This window comes from Balaenoptera musculus, chromosome 7 (assembly GCF_009873245.2).
Source record: "Balaenoptera musculus isolate JJ_BM4_2016_0621 chromosome 7, mBalMus1.pri.v3, whole genome shotgun sequence".
Lineage (NCBI taxonomy): Eukaryota > Metazoa > Chordata > Mammalia > Artiodactyla > Balaenopteridae > Balaenoptera > Balaenoptera musculus.
In genome coordinates, this window is record NC_045791.1 from 106717337 (window position 1) to 106740374 (window position 23038).

The 23038-nt window shown below is 55.7% G+C and overlaps 1 protein-coding gene across 6 annotated transcripts in view; it reads left to right on the forward strand.

The window, feature by feature from the left end:
* Nucleotides 1-23038, forward strand: part of DGKD (diacylglycerol kinase delta) — a 111332-nt gene that overhangs the window by 71215 nt on the left and 17079 nt on the right. For 2 of the 6 annotated variants that reach the window (XM_036857114.1, XM_036857120.1), the window contains 16 exons: nucleotides 4134-4238; nucleotides 4493-4625; nucleotides 5411-5517; nucleotides 5845-5970; nucleotides 6120-6222; nucleotides 6905-7067; nucleotides 9580-9688; nucleotides 12321-12460; nucleotides 13383-13467; nucleotides 14552-14646; nucleotides 14703-14829; nucleotides 14906-15185; nucleotides 17747-17896; nucleotides 18772-18900; nucleotides 20178-20274; nucleotides 22209-22382. In XM_036857114.1, coding sequence (XP_036713009.1) covers nucleotides 4134-4238; nucleotides 4493-4625; nucleotides 5411-5517; nucleotides 5845-5970; nucleotides 6120-6222; nucleotides 6905-7067; nucleotides 9580-9688; nucleotides 12321-12460; nucleotides 13383-13467; nucleotides 14552-14646; nucleotides 14703-14829; nucleotides 14906-15185; nucleotides 17747-17896; nucleotides 18772-18900; nucleotides 20178-20274; nucleotides 22209-22382 — 2123 coding nt within the window. The remainder of the gene's footprint in view (nucleotides 1-4133; nucleotides 4239-4492; nucleotides 4626-5410; nucleotides 5518-5844; nucleotides 5971-6119; nucleotides 6223-6904; nucleotides 7068-9579; nucleotides 9689-12320; nucleotides 12461-13382; nucleotides 13468-14551; nucleotides 14647-14702; nucleotides 14830-14905; nucleotides 15186-17746; nucleotides 17897-18771; nucleotides 18901-20177; nucleotides 20275-22208; nucleotides 22383-23038) is intronic. The other 4 variants (XM_036857118.1, XM_036857117.1, XM_036857119.1 and 1 more) reach the window with 4 other exon arrangements.

Below are 23038 nucleotides of genomic sequence, written 5' to 3' on the forward strand. Positions count from 1 at the left end.
TTCAGTAGGAAGTCCCGTCCAAGGCTTCCCTCTCAGAAACAGCCTCCCATTTCCCTTCCTCCTGAGGAGACCCTCCCAGCCTCACCTCTCCCATGAAGCTTCCCCAGGGCTGGAAGGCTCTTGAGGAGCTTGCAGGCGACCAAAGGGAGGAGGAGCCTCCAAGGGAATGGAGTGATGACCCGTCTTGTGGACAACTAAGAAATACGGATTCTGTCTCTAGGTGGCAGGGCGTGGTCGGAGAGAAGCAGAGATTGATTTTTATTTGATGGGCGTCTTCTGTGATGATTCTCATGATCGGGAGGTGGACTCCTGGCACCAGAATGGTCTCAGGGAGATGCTGTCCACGTGAGGAGCCATCTTTTAGTTCCATTAAAGAGAAAATGCCCGAAGATCAGGACCCAGAGCCTGAAGTAGCACCAAGAGTAATGGTGGTGGGGTGTTTACATACGAGGCGCTGTTCTCAGCACCTTACGTGGTCCCTGCCCCACACCTCACAGCACCGCTAGGATGTGACAGCACCATTAATAGCCCCAGTTTTCAGGTGAGCAAGTGGAGGCACAGGCAGCTGCTCCAGGTTACACATCTCGCAGGGCTTCAGGCCAGGGGTGTGTTGGGCCCCCTGCTGGGCCCTGTGCACATTTGGCCCCGTTCAGTCCCGTGACAACCCTGGCAGGTGACTTCTAACACCTCTCCTTTTCCAGAAGGGGAACGTTTCCCAGACAGTCAGTGGCCAGGTGGGATTCTGTCTGAGGTATCTTCAAACAGGCACAAGAGTTTAAAAAAAGAAGGCTGAAAACCAGGTTCTTGGACATTCATCTGTTGGTCAAGACCTAAAATAGGATGGGCATAAAAAATCTCATTGTTCTCTTCTGTAGATATCATAGTAACTCCTAATAAATCCCTGAGTTACGCAAAATAAATGTATTATCTTTCTGTAACTGTATTTATTATGCTCATAAAAATGTTCAAGTATGAAAACTCACCCTGGAGTGAATAATAAAGAAGTGTTTGCTGAGATCTTATAGACATACAGTTGCTGATGAGAATTCCTTCTGCACAGACCCCAGGCCACTGGCGGTTGCCAGGCTGCCACGGCCTTCCCTGACCACCCGGTCCAGAGCGCCCACCAGCCCCCTTGCACACGACCCGCTTCCTGTCAGTGCCAGAAATTGTTTTGTGGTTTGTCTGTCTCTCCCCAGTGCAAGTTCTGTGTGAGTAGGAACCTTGCCTGTCATGGCCTTGGGAGCCCATGTCCAGAGCAGACACTTGGCCGGCGTCTGCTGGGAGGGTGGGGTACAGCCGCCTGCCGTGCTCTCCAGGAGTGAAAGAGCAGCTCCCGCCACCCGACCCCAGGAGGGCGCGGCTGCTCCGGGCCTCTGTGTTCCGTCTTTCCGTCTCCCCGCACCCTCTCCTAGGCTTACCTCTCTTACACCCAGCCTGATCCCTACGTGGCGTTATCGTGGTCACCCCGGTCGTGGAAGAATGAACAGCACCGTGCATTTGTGACCCAGTTCTGTTTACCCCCTTCCGTGATTAAGCTTTGTAGGTAGTTTATGGAAATCACGGAAGAGATAATCTATAAAATACTGTTTCTAAATTTTCTGAACCAGAAACATGATCATCTAATAACTTAAGTTGGGTATTCCTAAATTGGATCTTTCTAATATAAATTAAAGCTCTAAAATGGGCAAACATCCAAAAGTTAAATAACGTATTTTATTGGTGAATCCATGAGGAAGCAGACATTTTCCTAACACTGCTGGTGGGGATGCAAGATGGTCCAAACCCCCTGGAGGGAAATTTGGCAATAGCAGCAAAATTACGTATGCATTTATTCTTTGTCAGGGCAGTTCTACTTCTAGGAATTTATTCCGAAAATACCCCAGTAAAAAAATGAAAAGATCCATGTAAAGGCTGTTCATTGTGCCACTGTTTGAAATAGCAAAGGATTTTCAGTAACGTAGACCTTCCGTGAATAGGGACTGGTTGAACAGACTCTGGTGCTTCTATGCAGTGGAGCACCGGGCAGCCGTGGGAAGAATAAGGAATCGCGGTCTTTTGCTAAGGAGTGATGGCCAGGATGTGTGCAGCTGACCCTTGAACAGCGCAGAGGTCAGGGGCCCTGACCCTCCGTGCAGTTGGAAATCCAGGTGTAATTTATAATCGGCCCTCCTTTGCCGCAGTTCTTCCCTAGCCATGGTTCACATCTGTGGATTTAGCCAACCACGTGTCATGGAGTATTAGCCGTTGGAAAAAACCTGCATGTAAGTGGACCCTTGCAGTTCAAACCTGTGCTGTTCAAGGGCCAACTGTGATTAAATTAAAAAAGCAGAGAGTGGACAGAAGGGTCTGTGGTATGCTACTGTTTTGAAAAGAGAGAATATGAATATATACATGTATTTGCATGTATCTTACAAATGGGAGGATAAACCATACTTCTATTTATTTATTTTTAAATTTTTTTAATTTATTAATTAATTTATTTATTTTTGGCTGTGTTGGGTCTTCGTTTCTGTGCGAGGGCTTTCTCCAGTTGTGGCAAGCGGGGGCCACTCCTCATCGCGATGCGCGGGCCTCTCACCATCGCGGCCTCTCCCGTTGCGGAGCACAGGCTTCAGACGCGCAGGCTCAGCAGTTGTGGCTCACGGGCCTAGTCGCTCCGCGGCATGTGGGATCCTCCCAGACCAGGGCGCGAACCCGTGTCCCCTGCATTAGCAGGCAGACTCTCAACCACTGCGCCACCAGGGAAGCCCTATTTATTTATTTTTAAAGCTGCCTTTAGGGAAGGGAGGGAACTAAGATGAGGGGACACACATAAAATCAATGCCTTATTTTGTCAATTTGACTTTGGGACCATGTAGCTATTTTACAGCATTATAAAAAAAATTAGGTAAAAGGTTTTGACTTTAAAAAATTTTGATAGACATTGTCAAATTTTTCACTAAAAGGTTTATACTCTGTTTCCCTCCTATGAGTACTTGAGGAGAACTCTTTTCTCTCACACCTTTTCCAACACTGGATTATCGTCTCTAAGAACTGTGCCAATCTGATAGGTGAAAAATAGTTCGCTGTTTTCATTTGTGTTCCCCAGTGATGAGAGTGATTAAGCATCTTTTCATTCCTTTATTAACCATTTTGTATTTCTTTTGTGAAATGCAAGTTCATAGCCTTTTTTTCTATTGATTTATAAAAAACTCTATATGTTATAGATATAATTTTCATTTGTTGATTATTACCAGGTTCATGACCTCATTTCTAGTTAAATTGTTCAGGCCTGACTGTAGTAGCTAGTTGTTGTTCCGTTGTCATACAGTAAAAGGTTTTTTTAAAAGAACATTTATGTATGATATGCTTGAAATGCACAGGAAATGCCTACAGTAACTGTGGATCAGACTTCTCTAAACTGTTCAAGTGCTAGGTGTCAGCTTATGAGCTCTTTGGAGCAATGGAAACTGTGTTTTCTTTTCCTTTAAAAAAAATTGCCAGTACTTTCCTGGTGGCGCAGTGGTTAAGAATCCGCCTGCCAGTGCAGGGGACCCGGGTTCAAGCCCTGGTCCGGGAAGATCCCACATGCCACGGAGCAACTAAGCCCGTGCGCCACAACTACTGAGCCTGCGCTCTAGAGCCCACGAGCCACAACTACTGAGCCCATGCGCCACAACTACCGAAGCCCGCGCGCCTAGAACCCGTGCTCCACAACAAAGAGAAGCCACCGCAATGAGAAGCCCGTGCACTGCAAGGAAGAGTAGCCCCTGCTTGCTGCAACTAGAGAAAGCCCACATGCAGCAATGAAGAGCCAACGCAACAATAAATAAATGAATAAATAAATTAAATTGCCTACAGCTGATTACTGTGTCTCAGTAGTAGATAGTTGGTAAATGTCCACTTAAGTTGATTTTGGTGAATCTGTAATCTAAATTTGATTGTCTTTTTGGTTTGAGGTTGTTCTTGACTTTTAATGACCCATGATAACCATCTTTATGTTCTGTTCAATTGAATACCTGAATGAAACAGTACTTTTTCATGAAAAAAGAAAGTATATAGTGAAGGTAGGTTTTTAAAAAGTTTTCATAGTTGCTAGCGTTTGTCTTCTGCTCGTGGACATGTTTCATGTTTCTTGTTTCTTTCTCCAGGTCATCACTCCATGTAGGAAACTCATCCTATGTGCAGATAACAGAAAAGAGATGGAAGACTGGATCGCAGCACTGAAGACGGTCCAGAGCAGGGAGCACTTTGAGGTTAGGGGAGGAAGCCCTCCCCTCTTGTCGCCCTCCCCCTTGTATTCTGCCATCTGAATGTCCCCCATGCTGGGCCGTTACGGTCTGGAGCTCACTTTCTCAGCGTGCTCCTTGCAAACTTAAGGCTTGTTGCTCATCTTTGGGCCATCGGGCAGTGACTCTGTCTGATTTCTTATTGAATCTTGTCCAAGTTACCATGTTTAGGGAGGTCAGAGGGGTGCCTCATCTTTGCCATCTCTGTTCTTTGTTTGCAGCCTACCCAGTACAGCATGGACCACTTCTCAGGGATGCACAACTGGTACGCCTGCTCCCACGCGAGGCCCACCTACTGCAATGTGTGCCGAGAGGCTCTGTCTGGGGTCACGTCCCACGGACTGTCCTGTGAAGGTACGAACGATGTGTTTCCCGCTGGGAAAGGTGGCCTGAGGTTTGACATGACAAAGCCTTAGGAATCCAAGCACAGTCACCTCAGGTCAGTCAGGCGTCGGGTGGCTTGTATGACTCCACCCTTGCTCACTTTGCCTGCTCAGGAGTCTTTGATAAATTATTATTTGTAGTAACGGAACAAAGTAAAAAGAAGGGAATTGGTAGTAATGAGACACAAAGAGGAAACATAGAGGACACAGGGAAAAAGGAGTTAAAGTATCTCTCAGCGCCTCTCTGGGTAAATGGTCCTCCAGATCTAGAGGACAGGGGCACTGGGCTTGGGCAGGAGCAGAGAGAGGTGAACCGTGGCCCCGGGCCCAGTTCCCACCTGCCGCCTGATGTCGTACAGCCTGTGAGCTTAAGAATGGTTTTTACAATTTTAAAAGGTTGAAAAATATCAAAAGAAGGCAACTGTTTTGTGATGCAGAAAATCCCGTGAAACTTAAATTTCAGTGTCCGTACGTGAGGTGTGGCCACGGCGGCCCTTGTGCTGCGGGGACAGAGCCGAATGGTTGGCCCGCGGAGCCCGAGCTGCTTTGTCTCCGGCCCTTCACAGAAAGCCTGCCGCCCCCCGGCCAGGCTGGACGCCTGGTCTCCCCGTGAGCGGTCTCTGCACGCATCCTGGTGGTTTCGTTTATGAGTAAACTAACCATATATGTTGGTTCCCAACTTTCCCAGGAGAGCAGGGCAGTTCACCCCAGACCATGGCCTCAGCTCCGAGGGTTAACGTGTTCATTCTCTCACAGTGTGTAAGTTTAAGGCCCACAAACGCTGTGCTGTGCGTGCGACCAGTAACTGCAAGTGGACCACGCTGGCCTCCATCGGGAAGGACATCATCGAGGACGAGGACGGGGTATGCCCGGGGACCCTGCACGGCCCTCCTAGCACCGGGGCGAGAGGCACCCCCACCACCTCCCGCCTGTGCTCAGGTCTCTTTCTTGAGGAGAGTGAGGGCAGGGTTTCCTTTGGTTGGTTACGCTGGTGTCCGGGGGCCCCGAGCTCTGTCCTGTCCCTGTGAGCTGTGGATGCCGGCAGGGGAGCAGTGGGGCGGACAGGGCTCTGTAGACCCCGCCCCACCCCCTCGTGGAGTTCATTTTGGAGCATTTTTGCCCGAGGGTCCCCTTGGCCCGCGTGGGGGCTGTGAGGACACCCCCGGTGCATGTCTCTGTGTGGCTTGCAGATCGCCATGCCTCACCAGTGGCTGGAGGGGAACCTGCCCGTGAGCGCCAAGTGCACGGTGTGCGACAAGACCTGCGGCAGCGTGCTGCGTTTGCAGGACTGGCGCTGCCTCTGGTGCAAGGCCATGGTGAGCGAGCGCAGCCGCTGGGCAAATGCCAGATGGGCACAGGCCGGCCAGGTCCGAGAGCACGGCTCCTGCGGCGGCAGGGCTGGGGAGAGCTCTGGGGTGCGGGAGGGAGGCCGGCGCCCCCTGTGACGAGTGGGTCCATGTTCCAGGTGCACACAGCATGTAAAGAATCCTTACTGACCAAGTGCCCGCTGGGCCTGTGCAAAGTGTCGGTCATCCCGCCCACCGCTCTCAACAGCATCGATTCCGATGGTGGGTACCACACGCTCTCCCGTCTCAGCCGTTTCCTCGTGCTTCCTTCTCCAGGCCTTCTCCCCTCCCCCGCTCTGGAATTGGTTATGTCAGTGATTTTGAGATGCGGTCGGGAAGAGGTCAGGCCCAGCCACTGGGGGGAGAGGAGAGGAGGTGATAAACAGTGTCCTGGCAGCTGGGCTGCTGAGCACCTTGAACTCAAGGCCAGGACCTTACTTGAAGGTGGTGGGTCCATCGGCTGTTGAGTAGAAACCGAGTCTAAGATGCTTCTCCGTCTTTGACGTGGGCTGTCCATCAACTAGGCTCGTCTAGTAGCTGATATTAATTACACACTCTTCCGCGTCTGCACTCGCTTGTCCAGATGGTACATGATGATGCAAGTGTTGGTAGGAACTTGGGAACCGGGGCACGTGTCTCAGGAAGTCACCTCTGCTAGACTGAGAGCAGTGTCTGACATTTAGAGTCCTGCAAAGGTGAGGTCAGACCAGATGAGGACTCACTTCCCTCTACACGGGGGATGGCGTTGTGGAAACATGTGGATTAATCTCTTGCTGGTTTCCGGGGCGTGTATGTGTAAGTTATAGGTCCCATGGGGGTGTCTACTTGGTACACGGTTGAGGGCGCCCTGATGTCTCTCGTGGCTTTCAGATTTTCTTGTGTCCTTTTCCGTCCTCACACCCAGGCTTCTGGAAGGCCACGTGTCCTCCATCCTGCACGAGTCCATTGTTGGTCTTCGTCAATTCAAAAAGTGGGGACAACCAGGGTGTGAAGTTCCTCAGAAGATTCAAGCAGCTGCTGAACCCTGCCCAGGTCTTTGACCTCATGAATGGAGGACCACACCTTGGGTAGGAAGCTTGTAAAATATATCTTTCTTGGAGTTTAAAAACTGTTTGAAGAAAATGCATGCTTATTTAAAGATTCAAAGATACAGAAAATTTTAAATAGGAAATAAAAGTTACCCTTCCCAAATTCCACTGGCAGAGGTGTCCACTCTGAATGTTTCATAGAGTTGTGTGTCCTTCCAACTTTCCAGTGCGTGTTTCAGTCGTGTGCACACACAGACTTTGAAACTAGGTGGGGGCCTAGGTTACCTGTCCTTGTGCGGTGTGCTTTTTACGGGTGTCAGCCGACAGCAGTGTGGATGTGTTCTGATGTCAGTAGTTACAGATCTGCCTCATTTTTTGGAATGGCTGCTTAGTATTGAGTAGGAAGCTTTTCTCCAGTGAGGCCAAAAGGGAGATTTTTCATTTTATAGGGCACTTGAGTTTCCTTAAGTTGCAGGTGCCGTGACGTGCAGATGTGCAAGGCCCGGTGTATCTGGCAAAGTAAGAGACCTGACGTGTGTTTTCTAGTTTTGTACAATCCAGAGGTTTGTGGACAATGTTGGCTTTTGTAAATTCTGGCATTTGAGCCAATTCCTTCCTCGTTTGGAAGCACCGGCTCTAGGTGGGAGCCCTGCGAGCCCCCTGGCTCATGAGGGAGGCGGAGCAGGATGTTTGCAGTGGGCAGTGCCCGCGGAGCCTGCTCTCTGGAGCGTGTGTGCTCCTGGGAGGCTCCCGGGAGGGTGCTGGTTTTGGAGCTGGTGCTCCTGTGACCTGAGCCTGGGTCTGGTTGGAGAGACCTGCTGTTGGAGAAGGGTCACCGGCGGCAGCTCTCGAGCCTCTTTCCTTGGTGGCAGCACCCCCTTCCCTGGAGGGACCCTGGAGGTACCCTGCGGGGACGCACCAGACAGGCGCAGGCCGCTGCTCCCCGAGGCGCCAGGGATGTTGGAGGAATGCCCCGAAGGGGTGTTGGGCAGGGCGGGCTGCACAGTAGGACCGCGGAATGAGCACGTGTTCATTTGGAGAAGCATGCAAGCCCCACAGCTCGTAGTAGGCGTTAAGGACGAGACAGGACGACTCAGGTGCAGACCCGCAGAGGTGCGGTGCGCTTGGCTTAGACAGGTCCCGTTTCTGGGAAGCGGCCTTGCTCTCACACTGTTCCTAAGAAAACTTAGAGATACGGCTTCGTTTTCCTGATTCCTGGCCTTGACGTGTCCCCTCTTCTGCAGAGAGCGGGAGGCCTGAGGGAGGTCAGTGTTCTTAAAGGACACGTGTGGCTGCCAGTTGCCCAGCCTGAAGGTCAGGTGCAGCCTCGCCCCTCTGTTACGGCCCGAGTTCCCTGTCACCTGCTCCTGTTTGTTGTCTGAGGCCTTCCCCCCCCGCCGCCCCCCCCCCCACCCCGGCTCGGACTGTGCTGGATGCAAAGCCCGGCCAAGGGGGCGCCCTGCCTGCCGGGGACGGGCGCGGACGGACAGGCCATCTGTCTCGTTGGCAGCGTGGTGTGCAGGTTCTTTGGGAACCAGGAGAAGGGGCTTATGAGTCAGATGGGGGTCTCAGTTTCCCCTCCGAGCTAGCGTTTGAGGAGAGTTCGTGGCAATGGGGAGGGAGGCAGGGAGCCCGCTAGGCAGAGGGGGGGCTGTGTGCAGAGGTGCGGACACATGGTGGCAGCTCCTGGCCAGGGAGGCCCTTGGGGGCCGCTGAGAGGTTTGAACCTCTCCTGGGAGTAAGCGGCCCCTTCCAAAGCCGGACACCCGACGACACTGGTTTTGGCAAGATGAGGCTGGTAGTACGAATTGGAGGCATCTTGAAGGAGACGGGAGGCAGGTAGGAGGCTCCTGGAGGGGTTACAAGAGTGGACGACGGGGCCTGCCCCGTAACTGGGTTGGTGGTGGCACTGCCTTTCTCTGAGGAAGGAAACGTCGGTCGAGGAGGCACCCGTGCGACACCGAGTGGCACGTTCTGGTAGACAAGGGCAGGTGTTGTCCTTCAGGAGAGCAGAGGGATCATCGTCAGGGTCATTCAGGGTCATCAGCATCTGTGTCGTCCCTGAAGCCAAGACGCGGATAAGGCCACCCAGGAAGCGGCTGGGGAGTGAACGGAAGGCTGCAGGGTGTCCTGGGAGGGACGCTGCGAGGGAGGGGCAGGGTGACCAAGAGGAGCACAGGGGAGCTGGAGTCACGAGGGGAGTGGGGTGGTCACCTGGGCGGGCAGAGTGGCCCAGAGGACAGGAACAGCATGGGCAGGATCCTGCAGCCCGGGGCTCCTGAAGACGCGTGTGAGGCTGGCCGCGTGTGGGGGTGGTGGGCGGTCCGGGGGCTGAGGGGTGCTGGCCTTTGCTCTCAGGCGCCTGGCGGCCCCCAGTGGGCAGAGCCTGAGCACGGCCGGCTCTGGCCTCCAAGAGGCTTTTTCGCAGGAGGGGCCGCAGGGTCGGCCTTGAGGAGCACAGATGGGGTCCCCCAGCCCCAGGCTGACTGGCCGTCGGCTATCTGTCCCTTAGAATGGGCCTCATTTCATTGACGTTCTGTTTTCTCTGCAGCCTACGCTTGTTCCAGAAGTTTGATACGTTCCGGATTCTGGTTTGCGGTGGAGATGGCAGTGTTGGTTGGGTCCTCTCTGAAATCGACAGCCTCAACCTTCACAAACAGGTACCTGGGTGTGGAGGGGCCGGCCCCATGGTAGAACGATGCCACCGTTACAGAGAGGCTGTGTCATCTCGGGGGGCGCTCCTCGTCCCCTTGGGGTGGTCTTGGAGGGAAGAGCAGGTAGCTTGATGGCGTCATGGGCCCAGGGACCCAACAGAAAGAACACTTCCATCCCCGCAGGTCCCAGGCACGGGCAGATCTGGGTGCGGCTCCTTATTGGGTAGTGATGTCGTCTACTGCCTGATGCCTCCTGCTGGTGAGCAGGGCTCAGAAGTATACTTGAACTTCAGGTCAGAGTAGGGTTGTTTTTTAAGTATTGATTTATTTTCTGCTCCAGCTCCCTCACACCCCGGCCCCCAATAATTAACCACTGCTAACATTTCAGTGACTGTCCTTCAGACCTCTGTCTATCAAAATGTATATAGTACAGTGTGCAATGCAGTTTTCATTTAAATGGACTCATGGTACCCTTACAGTATATTGTGTAGTGTCAGTTTTTAATCAACACATTGTGGGCACCTCTCGATCCATCAGTTTAAATGGAGGCCTGTGTGATGGTTTTCCACTGGGCAGGGCTGCGCCAGCCCTGGATTTAGCTCATCTCCCCCCATTGATGGACACTCAGATTGCTTCATAATGACAGTGCTGGTGAAAACCATGTATACAATGTCCCAATTATGTTCTCTTTTGAAGAGCACCCAAATTTAAATTTTGGTAATATTGCCAGACTGCTCTCCAGTTTATATTCCTAATGCTCATAAAACTGTCTTTTCGCATATGCTGTCCATTGTACATCTTAAGGCTTTTGCCCAACTTAGTAGACAAAAAATGGTATGTTTCATTTTTATTTCTTTAATACTGGTGAAGTCAAGCATATCCTCAATTAACTATGAATTTTTAAATGAATCGTCTGTTCATGTTTTTTTTTTAACCTAATATTCTATTGGGGTATTTACCTTTTTAAAAATTGATTTCTAAGGATTATTGTTATATTAGGGATGTAAACTCCTTGTTGCCCATAGTTTTCCTCATTTGTCACTTGTCCTTCAACACGTTGGTGGTCTTTGTAGGCGGGGTGGACCTTTTGCGGTCAGCGTCTAGCTCCTGGAATGACGTTGGAGAGGGGACGCCGGGTGTGCAAGTAACTGCTCACCTCTAGGGAGGCCAGTTGCTCGGGAAAGAGAGCACTGCCCCCTAGTGGTGAAGTTAGAGCAGTACACTTAGGTCCAATTTTAGGTTTTGTTCACTTCCAGGATTGTTACCAAGTTCGTTATCACAAGTCAGGAAGACAAGTTTTCATGCATTCAGCTGAGTTCAGGGAGCATTCATTTCCTTTGGCTTCTCTGTGGGCCGTGATCATACCCGACATCCAAGCCGGAGATCTGACAATAGTTCTTGAGCCTTCCCTCACCCTCCCTCCTCGGCTCCGGTTAACCTGCCGCCCTGGAGTGTCCAGCACAGCAGTGTGTGCTGCTGAGCACATCTGGCTGGCCCCGGGCTCCATCTGTCCACTCCTCGAGGGGGCCTTCCCCTCGGGCTGTTCTGCTCACGCACCTCCTTGAGCCCCTCGGGCCGCGCCGGTCCCCGCTGGTCCCCGCCTCCCCGAGGACCTTCCTTGGGGCGGCTCTTTTCCTGCACCCTTGCTGAGCGCTCCCCGGTGGCTCCTTGGCTTAGGAGAAGGTCCCGACTCAGAGTGAGGCCCCAGTTTGGCTCCTTCTTCCTCCTCTGCTTCTCTGACTGCTCTCTCCTCACTGCCCTCCCCGTCTGAGCTCTGACTTGGCGGGGGGGTCACCTCTCCCAGAACGCCGCTGTCCCTTCACCGTGCTGCCTGCTCCTTTCCTTTAAGGCTCCCGGAAGCTGGCGCCGGGTCCCTTCCCCCCAGTGCTGGGGCTTCCTTGTCCTTACCTGCTCTGTCCAGCTTGCTGCCCCTGGCAGGGTGGAGGGCCTCCCTCAGTGGCCACGGCAGGTGACCACAGGCTGTGCCGTGCTTAGGGGGGACCAGGGACCCTCCCCCACCCTGCGTGTCGGGCTCGGAGGTCAAAGGCTCTTGGGCAGCTGGTGTCTGGGGAGCTTCCTAAGCACTGAACTGGCGAGGTGGGGTTTCCACAGGGGGCTCTGGGTGGGAATTCCAGGTGGAGGGCGGGGCCTGAGCAGTGCAGGGGGTCTCTGGGGGATGACAGGCGGAGGGGCGCAGGCCGAGTGCCAGGGTGTGTTCCCGTTTGACGGCCAGACTGGAGGTCCTGGCGCCTGTCCTGATGGGACTTAAAGCCGTGGAAGGTGCTGTGAGGGGAGGGAAGGTGTTAGTGAGGTGCTGTAGAGGGCGGAGAAGCAGGCGGAGGGGAGTCATATAGACTGATTCTTCAGGGTTCGGATACTCAGCAGTCAGCACTGTGGCCATAGCTGTGAAGGTGGGAATGTAGATCAGGGAGGTTTTAGAGGATTGATTGTCAGATGTGGCAGCAGGTGAGAAGCAGGCCTGTGGGTGGGAGAGGAATTTTCTGTCGGATTAGAGAGACATCTGTCCTGCCTAGTGGCTCTGGCCGGAACGCGAGCACCACAGCGGGTGAGATCAGACGTCACACCTTGTAGGTGAAAAGGAGGGTGTTTGACGCCATGTCTTCCCCCCGTGTCTCAGTGTCAGCTGGGAGTGCTGCCCCTCGGCACAGGGAATGACCTGGCTCGCGTGTTAGGCTGGGGCTCGGCCTGTGACGACGACACCCAGCTCCCACAGATCTTGGAGAAGCTGGAAAGAGCCAGCACCAAGATGCTGGACAGGTGAGTGGACCGCACGAGTCCCCTTGACTAGGTGTTCTCAACCCAGGGTCCCTGGAAACCATAGGCCCTCTGCAGTTACTTGTAAAAATTCGGCCTGAGCAGGAATCCTTGTTTCTGGTGGGCTTTATCTGGCGATCAGATTATGAAAGAGCTGACGAGCAGAACAGGTTGGCACTGTGCCCTCGCGTGGTCAGGTCTCACCAGCCAGGCCCGATCCTCTGGGCCGTTAGAGAAGGTGGCCCTGTCCCCTTTGGCCTTTGCAGCCTCGTCTGATACCTGTCAGCAGAGTCTTGCAATAAGGAAGACTTATTGCACAGTTGAGCAATCCCGTGTTCCCTGAAGAATCTTAAGTTGTGGACAACTCTCCTCTGTGTGTTTAGAAATAACTTGGGCGTTCTTCTCGAGCAAGCTGCTCTTAGTGCCGAGCTCACGTATGAAAGCCCCTGACCACAGCCTGTGGGACTTGGTATTGCTGAAACGCTCGTATTCTCTCTTAGGCTCCTGCGCTGCAACGAGCAGGTGTGATCTTGAACCCTCTCCAGCTGCCTCTACCGTTTCTTCTCTATTGAAGGGAGGCCTACGTGCCTTTGGAGGCTGTGAAATGCTCAGCCCCCGCGGGAGAGCTGGCTGCTGGCTGAGTGATTTTAGCTCTGAAGAGGGGAAGCCCATTTTCCCAGAAGCAGCATTATGGGATGCCTCTCACCTCCTTCAGTGGAGCTGCAGTGTCCAACGGGTTGTGACATTTGTTCTCAGCTAAGTGAGGAGCCAGGTTAGGGACACGGGAGTCAAGATAAAGGCTTACAAATGAAGTTAGGGTTGTCATAAGATCAAGCCCCCAGGCCACGAGTCGGGGAGGTGGGAGAGGCACAGGGGCTGCCTGAGGGCTCGAGCCGACCTGCTGAGAGCTCCTTTGTGTGTGCAGGTGGAGCGTCATGGCCTACGAGACCAAACTCCCCCGGCCGGCCTCCTCTTCCACTGTCACCGAAGACTTGAGTGAGGGCTCCGAGGTATTTCCAGTTGCCCCACCGCGTGCTCACACTGTCCTCCTCACCACTTTGGGGCCCTCCCTCCACCTCAGGCGTCCTCCCCTAGGTTAGACCCGCGCAGGTGCAGGGCCAGCCGAGGCGGAGCTGCGGCCTGTGGACTCTGCCCCACAGGATTGGTGGTCGTCTGGGGGCTTCCTGGGGTGTCGCCAGATGTGGGGTCCTCTGTGACGATGGTCCCCTAGGACTTGCCGCCCCCCTGCTGCCAGTGCCCCTGCCCAGCCCAGGCTCCCGCTCTGGGCCCGCCTCCTCCACGTCCCACCCTTGCAGTTGGTCTGTGCTAGTTCAGTGTTCAGCTCTTCTTTTCACCTTACGGTGGTTTTTGTGATCGGTGGTTCCCTCAGGGCCCAGACTGGCGTAGTGCTGGGCGCCCAGCTGCGCTCACCCCACTGGGCGAGCTGGCTGCTGGCTGAGCAGGAGAGAGGGCTCTGCCAGGGCCCGTCTGCCCCTCAGGAGGGTCAAGGGCAGCAGCTGGCAAACTACAGCCCCCCAGGCCACACCTGCCTGGGCTGCCGTGACCTGGCCTGTGAGCAGAGAATGGTTTGCGTGTTTTAAGAGAGGGAGCGTACGTACGTATACAAAGCCTAAATATTTACTCTCCGGCCAGTAGTAAAGTTGGCCGACCCTGGGCCAAGGCCTAAAGAGAGGGCTCGTCCCACAGGGTGAGCGACCCCAGTTCCGCAGGCAGGGGTGAGCGGGGAAGGGGGTGATTTGTATCGAGAGGTGGAGAGGGGCCCGGGCCGAGTTCCAGCCGGGCAGAGAAACGCAAGTGGAGCCTCAGCTGAGGACCCTGCCTGCCGCCTGTGCTGCTGAGGAGGACGCGGGACTCAGGACTCCAGCCCAGCACAGGCTGGCGGTGTTGAATCTCCGACGAAAGCAGCACGAGCCATTCACGAGGTTTTATCACCGTGTTCTTTTGAAGCTTTTGAAATCTGTCAGATTAGCATGAAGTGAGCTGGGGCTGGCCGGCAGGGCGGGGGGGTGCGTGGAGCTCACCGGGCTCCGTCGTGGGGCTGACAGTCGCCCGCCCTGTTTGGGGCAATGGCAGGTGCAGCAGATCCTCTTCTATGAAGACTCGGTCGCGGCCCATCTCTCTAAGATCCTGACCTCCGACCAGCACTCGGTGGTGATCTCATCGGCCAAGTGAGTGCCCGGCGGCCTCGGGGGAGCCAGGGTCCCAGCCGGGACTGTCTCTCTAGAAGCCTCTTCCCGCGTTCCCCCCACAGAGTGCTCTGCGAGACCGTGAAGGACTTCGTGGCTCGGGTGGGGAAGGCCTACGAGAAGACCACCGAGAGCTCGGAGGAGTCGGAGGTCATGGCCAAGAAGGTGCGTCCTGGGCGCCTGGGGTGGGTGTCGGGGCGGAGCCGCAGCCCCTCCACTCCCTCCTCTGTTCCCCGCCCAGTGCTCTGTCCTGAAAGAGAAGCTGGATTCTCTCCTCAAGACCCTGGATGACGAGTCCCAGGCCTCGTCCTCTCTGCCCACGCCGCCCCCCACCATCGCCGAGGAGGTGGAAGACGGGGAGGGGGCGGGCAGCAGCTGTGGCTCTGGCTCCAGCGGGGACCGCGCCGTGGGGTCGGCCTGCCCAGCCCGGCCGCAGATATTCCGTCCTCGGGAGCAGCTCATGCTGAGAGCCAACAGCCTGAAGAAGGCGATTCGCCAGATCATAGAGCACACAGAGAAAGGTAGCCGGGCTCTGGATGCCGCGGGGCTTTCTGCAGGCCAGCACCGGGCGCTCCCAGTTTCCCCCCGAACGTGGCGCGAGACCCAGAGGGACCCACCGTGTAGGCCAGAGCCACTCTGGACCGCCTGACGCAGGCCAGCGCCTCCTTCCTCAGGCCCTGTGCCCGATGGAAAGACACTGAGCCGACGGCAGAGCCGAGAGGGCGCCCCCAGCTGGTGGAGGGGTGCCTCGCGCGGGCACACGTGGGGAGCGTGTTGGGGGACCCACTCCCTGGAAGCGTCCTCACCTGCGGCAGCGCTGCCAGACCTTGGGCGCAGCCTGGCCTTGTTCGCTTAGAGGTGGGACTGTCCCCAGGGGTGGGGGGTCCGAGGAGAGCCTCGGTGCTGAGATCTGAGGTGCTCTGAGGACACCCACGGAGGACGGCCCCGTGCCCAGCAGGGAGGCGGGCCCGGGCCAGAGGTGGGGGACGAGGCTGTAGGACGATTTGACGGACGGAGAGGTGAGGATGGGGTCGGAGGCTTGGTGAGCCGGGGCGGTGCTCAGAGACGGGGGGACACCTGACCGCAGGAGCGCGGGCGGCTGCTCTCCGCCCCCCATTCTGCCAGCGCGTGGGCGGGCGGGCGCGTGGACGGGTCTGCTAGGAGTCTCTTTCTGCCTCAGGTCTGACTTATGATGCCAGAACCCCCGCCCAGCCGCCCGCCCCCACCAGCCCCCAGCTCAGGGTCCCACCCGCGTGCGTCCTGTTGAGCATCCGCGGGTGTCTGGGGGAGCGGGTGTCCCGCAGGGGAGGCGCCTTCCCCCGGGTCTAACTCGGGGTGTGCCTGCGGTGCTGGGCGACGCTGATGATTGAAGGGGACGGGGTGGGGGGAGTCCACCGGCTGTGGGAACGCGAGGGGGGCCCGGGGCCAGCGGGCGCTCAGCCCCCAGGGGCCCTGCCTCTGCCTGGGGTGCCCCCCAACCCCGCCGCTGCCTGTCGGGGGGTTTCTGGGGTGCCACTCAGCACCCCTTATGCAAACCAGGACGTAAGGGGATGGGGGCTGAGTGCTGTCCACTCCAGAACAGGTGGGGCTCAGCAGCACACTGAGGGTGGGGACCCCCAAACCCAGGGTGGAGAGGGGCTCCAGGGGTCCCCCCGCTCTGGAGGTGCTTGTGGATGGGCTGCTTCTAGAGCCTTCCTTGTGACCTCCAAACTGGCCGCAGGGCTGTAGCTGTCCGGCTGGGGGGCGGGTGGGGGGCGGGATGGGGCCTGGGGTGGTGGGTTGGTTTGTAACAGTTGTGCGTTTGTACAGTCACTTTTCTCACTGGTAGCATTTTTGCCCACTACCATCCTTTCTTTCTTCCCCTCCTTAATTTTGCTTCTGCCTCTTTTGTTGGCAAACATGACTTCAGCCTTTCACTCCTGACATGTGATATTTCAGTTTCTCTGGGGTTTGTCAGAGGGCCTGGGGACCACGCCTGAACTCGGGTTAAAGGAGAAGAAAACTTCCAATAAAAAGATGTAAAACTACTCTCTATCTCTGGCTGGGCCCAGCCTGTCGCGCCCTGGCCGCGGTGGGGCAGCCTGTGACGATTTATTTCAGTTTTTGCAGGACATTTAGGTATTGAAAGATAGGGGGAAAAAAAAAAAGAGCATAAAAAGAAAAAAAAAGTGTGATTTTGAAACTGAGAAGAACACTTAAAGTTTACATTTTATAACATTATATGCAGATTGTATTTAAACTTCAGAAATATTTAAGATACTTGTGACCCTGTAAAGCTGATGAAATATTAAAACAAGACAAAATACTTTTGACTTTTAACAGAAAAAAAAAAAAAAAGGGTGGGGGGAGCGTCTGCGCTGTGGTGTCCAAGGCAGGCGCCGGCTGCAGTGGTCGAGGGGCCCGGGGCCTGGACAGGTCATCAGCCCTGGTGTCCAGGGTGCCACTGCTGACTGTCCTTAGTCGGCCTGGGGGAGAGAGGCACCCTGCATAGGATTAAAGGCTCGCCCAGTCCATGGCTCCCTTTTCCTAGCCTCTGTTTGCTAAGCTTTGAAGAGAACGCTGTAAAACCACAGTGACCTGTGAACTTCGTTACCTCCACCCTCACCCAGACCCTGAGATTCTCCCCAGCAAGTTTTCTTCTGTCTTCTCTCTCGGAACCTTCAGAAACCGTCTCATACCTTTTCCGCTCTCATCAGACCCTTTTCTCTCTGAGCAGCTCGACCTGCTGCTTCTTACAGTGAGAAGAGTGAGGTCGTGACCTGCCCCTGCGCCCTGGCGGGTGCACTGTTCCCTCCGGGCTGCGCGCGCTCCCGCCCGGTACTCCCCTCCCCTCCGTCTCTCCCAGCCCTCGGCCCTCCTCCCCAGCCTGCTGGCACGAGCGTCCGGGTGCCCTGTGTGCCGGGGCCGGGGAGAAAGTGGGACGGGTTGGAGCTTCGGGTCTCAGCCTTCAGCTGAGACGACGTTTGAAGGGAGATGAGTGAGATGAGGAGGGGGTCCGCGTGCAGTGGGAGCCCCGCCAGCCCGGTGGTGCCTGCGGGGTAACGTCCCTGCGCTCAGCCGCAAATACCCTTGCCTTGCACAGCTGTGGACGAGCAGAACGCCCAGACCCAAGAGCAGGAGGGGTTCATCTTAGGTCTCTCCGAGTCGGAGGAGAAGAAGGACCTGAAATTGGACGACAGAGCGTGCCACGGCGAGGGCCACGGCGCTGCCAAGGGCAGGAGCCTCCGCAGAGGTACAGCGGCCCTGGTGACCCGCGGCGCCGCCCTCAGGCCTTTTTGTCTGCGATGCTCAGCAGCTTGCCTTGGGAAGCTTAAGGGTGCTTTCTCATGGCTTCTGTGGCCACTTGGAAGTGTAAAAAGTCTCAAACACGCGACCTGTTTCACATACCACCTGCTGTGTGCAGTTTGTCTGGTGCAGGCCTGGCAGGACCCTGGGCAGGGAGGGGCCTTGCTGCTGGGGACGGTACTTCCCTCCGAACCTCCCTGCGCGCCCAGACCCGGCGGGGCTCAGGGCCAGTGGGCCCTCCCTGCGCACCCGACGTCCTCACCCAGGGCCTGGGGCTTCCTGGCTGCAGCTGGCCACATGCCACGTTTGCTCCAGGTGGTTAGGGACCACCCAGCTGTATGGGCCACCACCTGGGGACCCCTAGCCCTCCTGGAACAGCCCCAACTCTGCGCGGCCCCCTCGCTCGTGGCCTTTACGAGCCCCCGGGAGATCCTGCCCCAGAGTTTCCTCCACCACGTTCCTGTGCAGGACTCCCCTCTGCCCGTGCAGACCCCGCGGCCTGACTGCGTTTGCAGGCCGCCCCTCCCCTTCCCCGGCCTCGTCACCGTGCCCCGGCCCCTCAGGGGCCTGTGTCTCTTTGGCGGGCGTCCGAGCCCGTTCTCCCCTGCGTCCCCTTGCCCGCTTCCCCTCCTTGCTCCCTGCCTCGTTCCTCGTCTTGCACACTCTGCCGTGGCTGGTGGTGCTTGTCTTGCACACTCTGCCGTGGCCAGTGGTGCTTGTAACCACTCCTCACTTCCCTCGGCCCCTCCTCCGCCTGCTCGTTTCTCTGATGAACGCTGCCAGTAGCTCAGTCGCGTTCTATTTTCTGTTCTGTTTTCATAGTGTCCAAATCCCCGTGTGAAAAGCTGATAAGCAAAGGAAGCTTGTCCCTGGGCGGTTCTGCCTCTCTTCCTTTGCAGTCAGGAAACCGGGACAGCCTGCCAGCACTGAACACGAAGATCCTGTTCCCGAGTGAGTGTTCCCCCGGGTGGGCCGGGGTCGCCGGCACCACACAGAGGCCTGTGTGTCTGGGGGAGGGGCCCAGGCAGGGCGCTAAGCTTTCCAGCTCAGCGACCAGCTGTCGCTCTGCCTGGCAGTAGTCTGAGGGGTTAATGAGACCTGACCCCCGTCTTCCAAGAGTTCACAGGTCCATGGGAAAGATAGGCAGAATTTCAGAGTCATAGCACGGTATGAAAAGTGCCCTTGTTTATTACAAAAAGCAGACGGCATTCAAATCGTTGCCCTGGGGTCCCAGGAAGATGTCACTGAGGAGGTGATACTCGAGCTGGGTGCTGATAGGTAAATAGGAGTTGGGCTGAGTGAAAAGGGAAGGGCCGGCAGGTTGTGATGGGGAGCCGGCGGATCACCCCTTTGTTTCCAGCATGATTGCAGAAGGAGCACAGCTGGCCACCAGGAGAGTCGGGCCCGGTCCCCTTGCCTTGCCTTCATTTTGCCCAGGATCATGTCAAGGCAGCTCCTGTTGCTTCTTCCCTCAGGGGGAGTCATGATAGCACTTTGTGTCTGCAGTAGGAAGGAATGGTACGAGGGGTCGAAATTGCTGATAAGACTCCCTTAACCAGCTTCATGAGGCAGCTTCGTGAGGCCTCCTGGGCAAGCTAGAGCACACGCTGCCCCTGTAAGTGATTTGGCAATTTCTAGGTGAATCTCAATTGAATAGAAAGAAAACTGCGGAAGCTCTAGGGAAAAGAGGCTGAGACAGATTTGGTTAATAAGCAGCAAAGACTTTACTGGAAGGGATGGATTGGCAGAATGTTCAAAAGCAGGGCTCCATCTCAGCCTTACTATTTATAATTTAAATTTTTAAAATTGGTGCAGGTATCTTGAGGGTTCTGGTCACCTTGAGGGTTCCTTGATGTTTAACCTTTTCTCATGAATTTAGCCTTATAAAGTTGTATGACTAGACCCTATAATTAGTTGTAGTAGGGATCATTTTGGTGGAGTTTCTTAAATTTAGTGAGAACTATCTTTGTAAGCTCTTTTCTGATGTGTCTCATAGGTGTTGGTTACCACCCGGTGTTTATTTCTGTTCTGTGAATATGGATTTATGATAGTGATTTTTGCCCTGAGACTATTAATTGTCAAAGTTTGGACATTTTTATGCAGTGTTTTAGAAACATCTTATTATGATAACCTTCTGAAGAGCATGTGGACCATCAGCCTCAAAGACACGACGGCCTCTTCATTTGGGAGCTCCCAGGCAGTGCTGTCTCCTGTTTTCTCCCTTACAGATGTTCGCGCTGGGATGTCTGGTTCCTTGCCTGGAGGTTCAGTCATCAGTCGATTATTAATTAATGCCGATCCCTTTAACTCCGAACCAGAAAACCTGTGAGTATGGGGTAAACCAAGGGGGCATGTTGTTAGCTGAATGCTGGAGCGTAGAAAACTGGCTTGGAATTAACTAGAGAAATTCGTGAGCAGCTGCCTGGGCGATGCTTTTCCAGCTGGCGTTGGCCGATAAGGAAAACCTAGAAGGTGTGAGGCGTCCAGGGCAGAGGGTGGGTTGGGAATGTCTGGGAAGGGAGGCGGCCGTCCTGGCGTGTGCCTGACCTTCTGGGGCCTCGGCAGGCTTGGAGACTCTGTGCCCGTGTCCTCGGTCGTCCTCCCCGCGGTCCTTGCTGGCCCCGCGTTGGTGCCGCCTCCTGACCGCCTTCCTTCTGGCGGGTCTGCCGCTCCCGTTAGTGTAGCTCCCGGGCTGGAAGCGCCTCCTCGCTGTCCCTGGGGAGATGCTGTCCTGGGCTTGGACCCTGGGGAACGAAGTCCTGACGCTGCTCTGCACGCCTTGTGCCGTGTCCACTGCCCAGCGTCAAAGGCAGTGAGGGCTTTTGCGCAGCTTGTTCTCGTGTGTGTAGAGACCGTTGCGGGGACAAATGGTATTTTGAAAGCCCAGCCTTCTAGATTTCCCTTTCTGCTGGCTGATAGCAAGTTCTGGGCAGCTAGTGGCTAGCGGCAGTTGGTTAAAAGTTGTCCACCATGTGTGGACCGTGTGTCCGGCGTGGTGGCGAGAGTCACAGTGAGGAGTGTGCGGCGCAGAGACTCTGGCTTTCGGGAAGCAGAGCTGCAAGCCTGCACAGTGGCAGCCAGTTTTCCTGCAGGGTGGCCTGGGTTCCCACACCTGCTCCAGTGCTGGCCCGCGTCCTTGTCCCCAGCCTGACACCACCCTCCTGTCTGCTCCTCGTGCCGGGGCCTGTCGGGGGCTCTGGTCCTGACTCTTCCTGAGTTGTTCTCCCCAACAAGGCCAGAGCTGTAGCCTTCCATGAGCAGCACCCACAGAGGCCTCCGGAACTAGATGTGCTGTCTCTTTCCGTCACCCGAGGTCCCTGCATTTCCACACCTGGCAGCGAGGGCTGTGGTCTCTTCCTTCAGGGAGAGGCTTCTCCTTCGCCCGGGGAGACACAAGCTGCTCTCCTCTCCTCCCTCCCCAGCGTGGTGTGCCGGGCCTCGCTCACGGGGGTGAGGAGCCGGAAGGAGTCTTACCCGCAGTGGACCTGGGACGTGGGGCTGGGCTGGACATTTTCAAATTGGGGACTTTGCTTTGATTGGGTCTAGGGACATTTGAGGGACGTTTTGGGATCCAGGGTGTAAGCACATGTGAGCGTATGTGCCACGGATGTCATCAGGTTTGCCGTCGCTGATAGGGACGTGAGGTGGTGCAGCCACTCTTAAGACAGTCTGGCGGTCCCTCAAAACCCAGGGTTTCCACGTGGCCCAGCAGGTCCCTTCCTGGGGTTCCTCCCAACAGAAGCGAAAACACGTCCCCACTGAAGCGTGTGTACGAGTGTTCACAAATCATAGCTCCAGAGTGAAGCAGCCCAAAGGTCCGTCAGCCGAGGATCCCCCAGTGGGTCGTCGCTGTTCGCCATTAACCGGCTGAAGCGCTGAACTCAGAGGAACCCAGTGCTCGTGGCCTGAAAACGTGCCCCGTGACGGGAGCCAGACGCAAAGGGCCACACGCTGTGTGATTCCATTTCTAGGAACCGTCCAGAATCGGCAGGTCCACAGAGGACAGAAAGCAGATTGGTGGTTGCCGGCGCTAGGAGGGGTTGGGGCTTGTGGTTGAGGGGTGTGGACTTTCTCTTTGGGGTGTGAGCTGTCCTAGAATTGATCGTCGTGACTCTGAGTACATGGACAGTCGCTGTGGAGTTGCACATTTTAAATGGGCGAATTGTATGTTATGTGAGTTACATCTCAATAATGCTGTTACCTCCCCGCCCCCCCAAAAACCAAAACAAACAAACAAAAAAACTGAGTTTTGCCCTCAGGAAGAACTGCTTAGAGGCTGGTATGCAGAGTTGTTCTCAATGGCCTGAAACCCCCCTTTGCAGAGAGTATTACACAGAGAAGTGCGTCATGAACAATTACTTTGGCATCGGCCTGGATGCGAAGATCTCCCTGGACTTCAACAACAAGCGTGACGAGCACCCAGAGAAGTGCAGGTGGGTGCCGGCCCTGCGTACGCCTGGCCCTCGGCTCTTTGTTTCTCCTTCCGGCCGTGGGGTAATTTCTGGGGCGCACAGAGCCCTCAGGCAGAGTACAGACACGGAGCCCGAACGCCTCGTCAGAAAGCGGGGCACGTCTGTGTGTCATGGCCATGGCAGTGGCATCTCCATGTCACCCTCAGGTGGGGTCGGGGCTTGCTTCCCCACAAGGCCCTCGAGCAGGCAAATGCCACAGGAGAGGCCCCGGGGGGGTTTCGCTGGGGGTGTTCAGGTTCTCCCCTAAATCACCACGTACTGTCTCCCCTTGGCCGGGGAGAGGACGGAGAGAAATGGGAAGGTTTCCTCCTGGCTGAAGTAGAAAGTCCTCTCCTCTGGGGAGACATGACAAGGGAAGAAGGGAGTTGATGTCTCCCGCCCCACCCCGTGGTGACCATCACCTGGAGGGCAGACTGTTCAGCTGTGACTTTCTAGAACTAGAGACAGGGAAGCTGGTGTGGAGTTTGGGCGGAGAACAGCCATTGATGCAGGAGGAGGGGGCCCCTTGCTGGAGAGCCTGCAGACCTGCCCCTGCCAGGTGCCCTTGTCACTCGGAGGGAGGGGGTCACAGTGGCACCCGAGGAGTTGCCCGGCAATCCCCCAACTCCTGTGTGGTT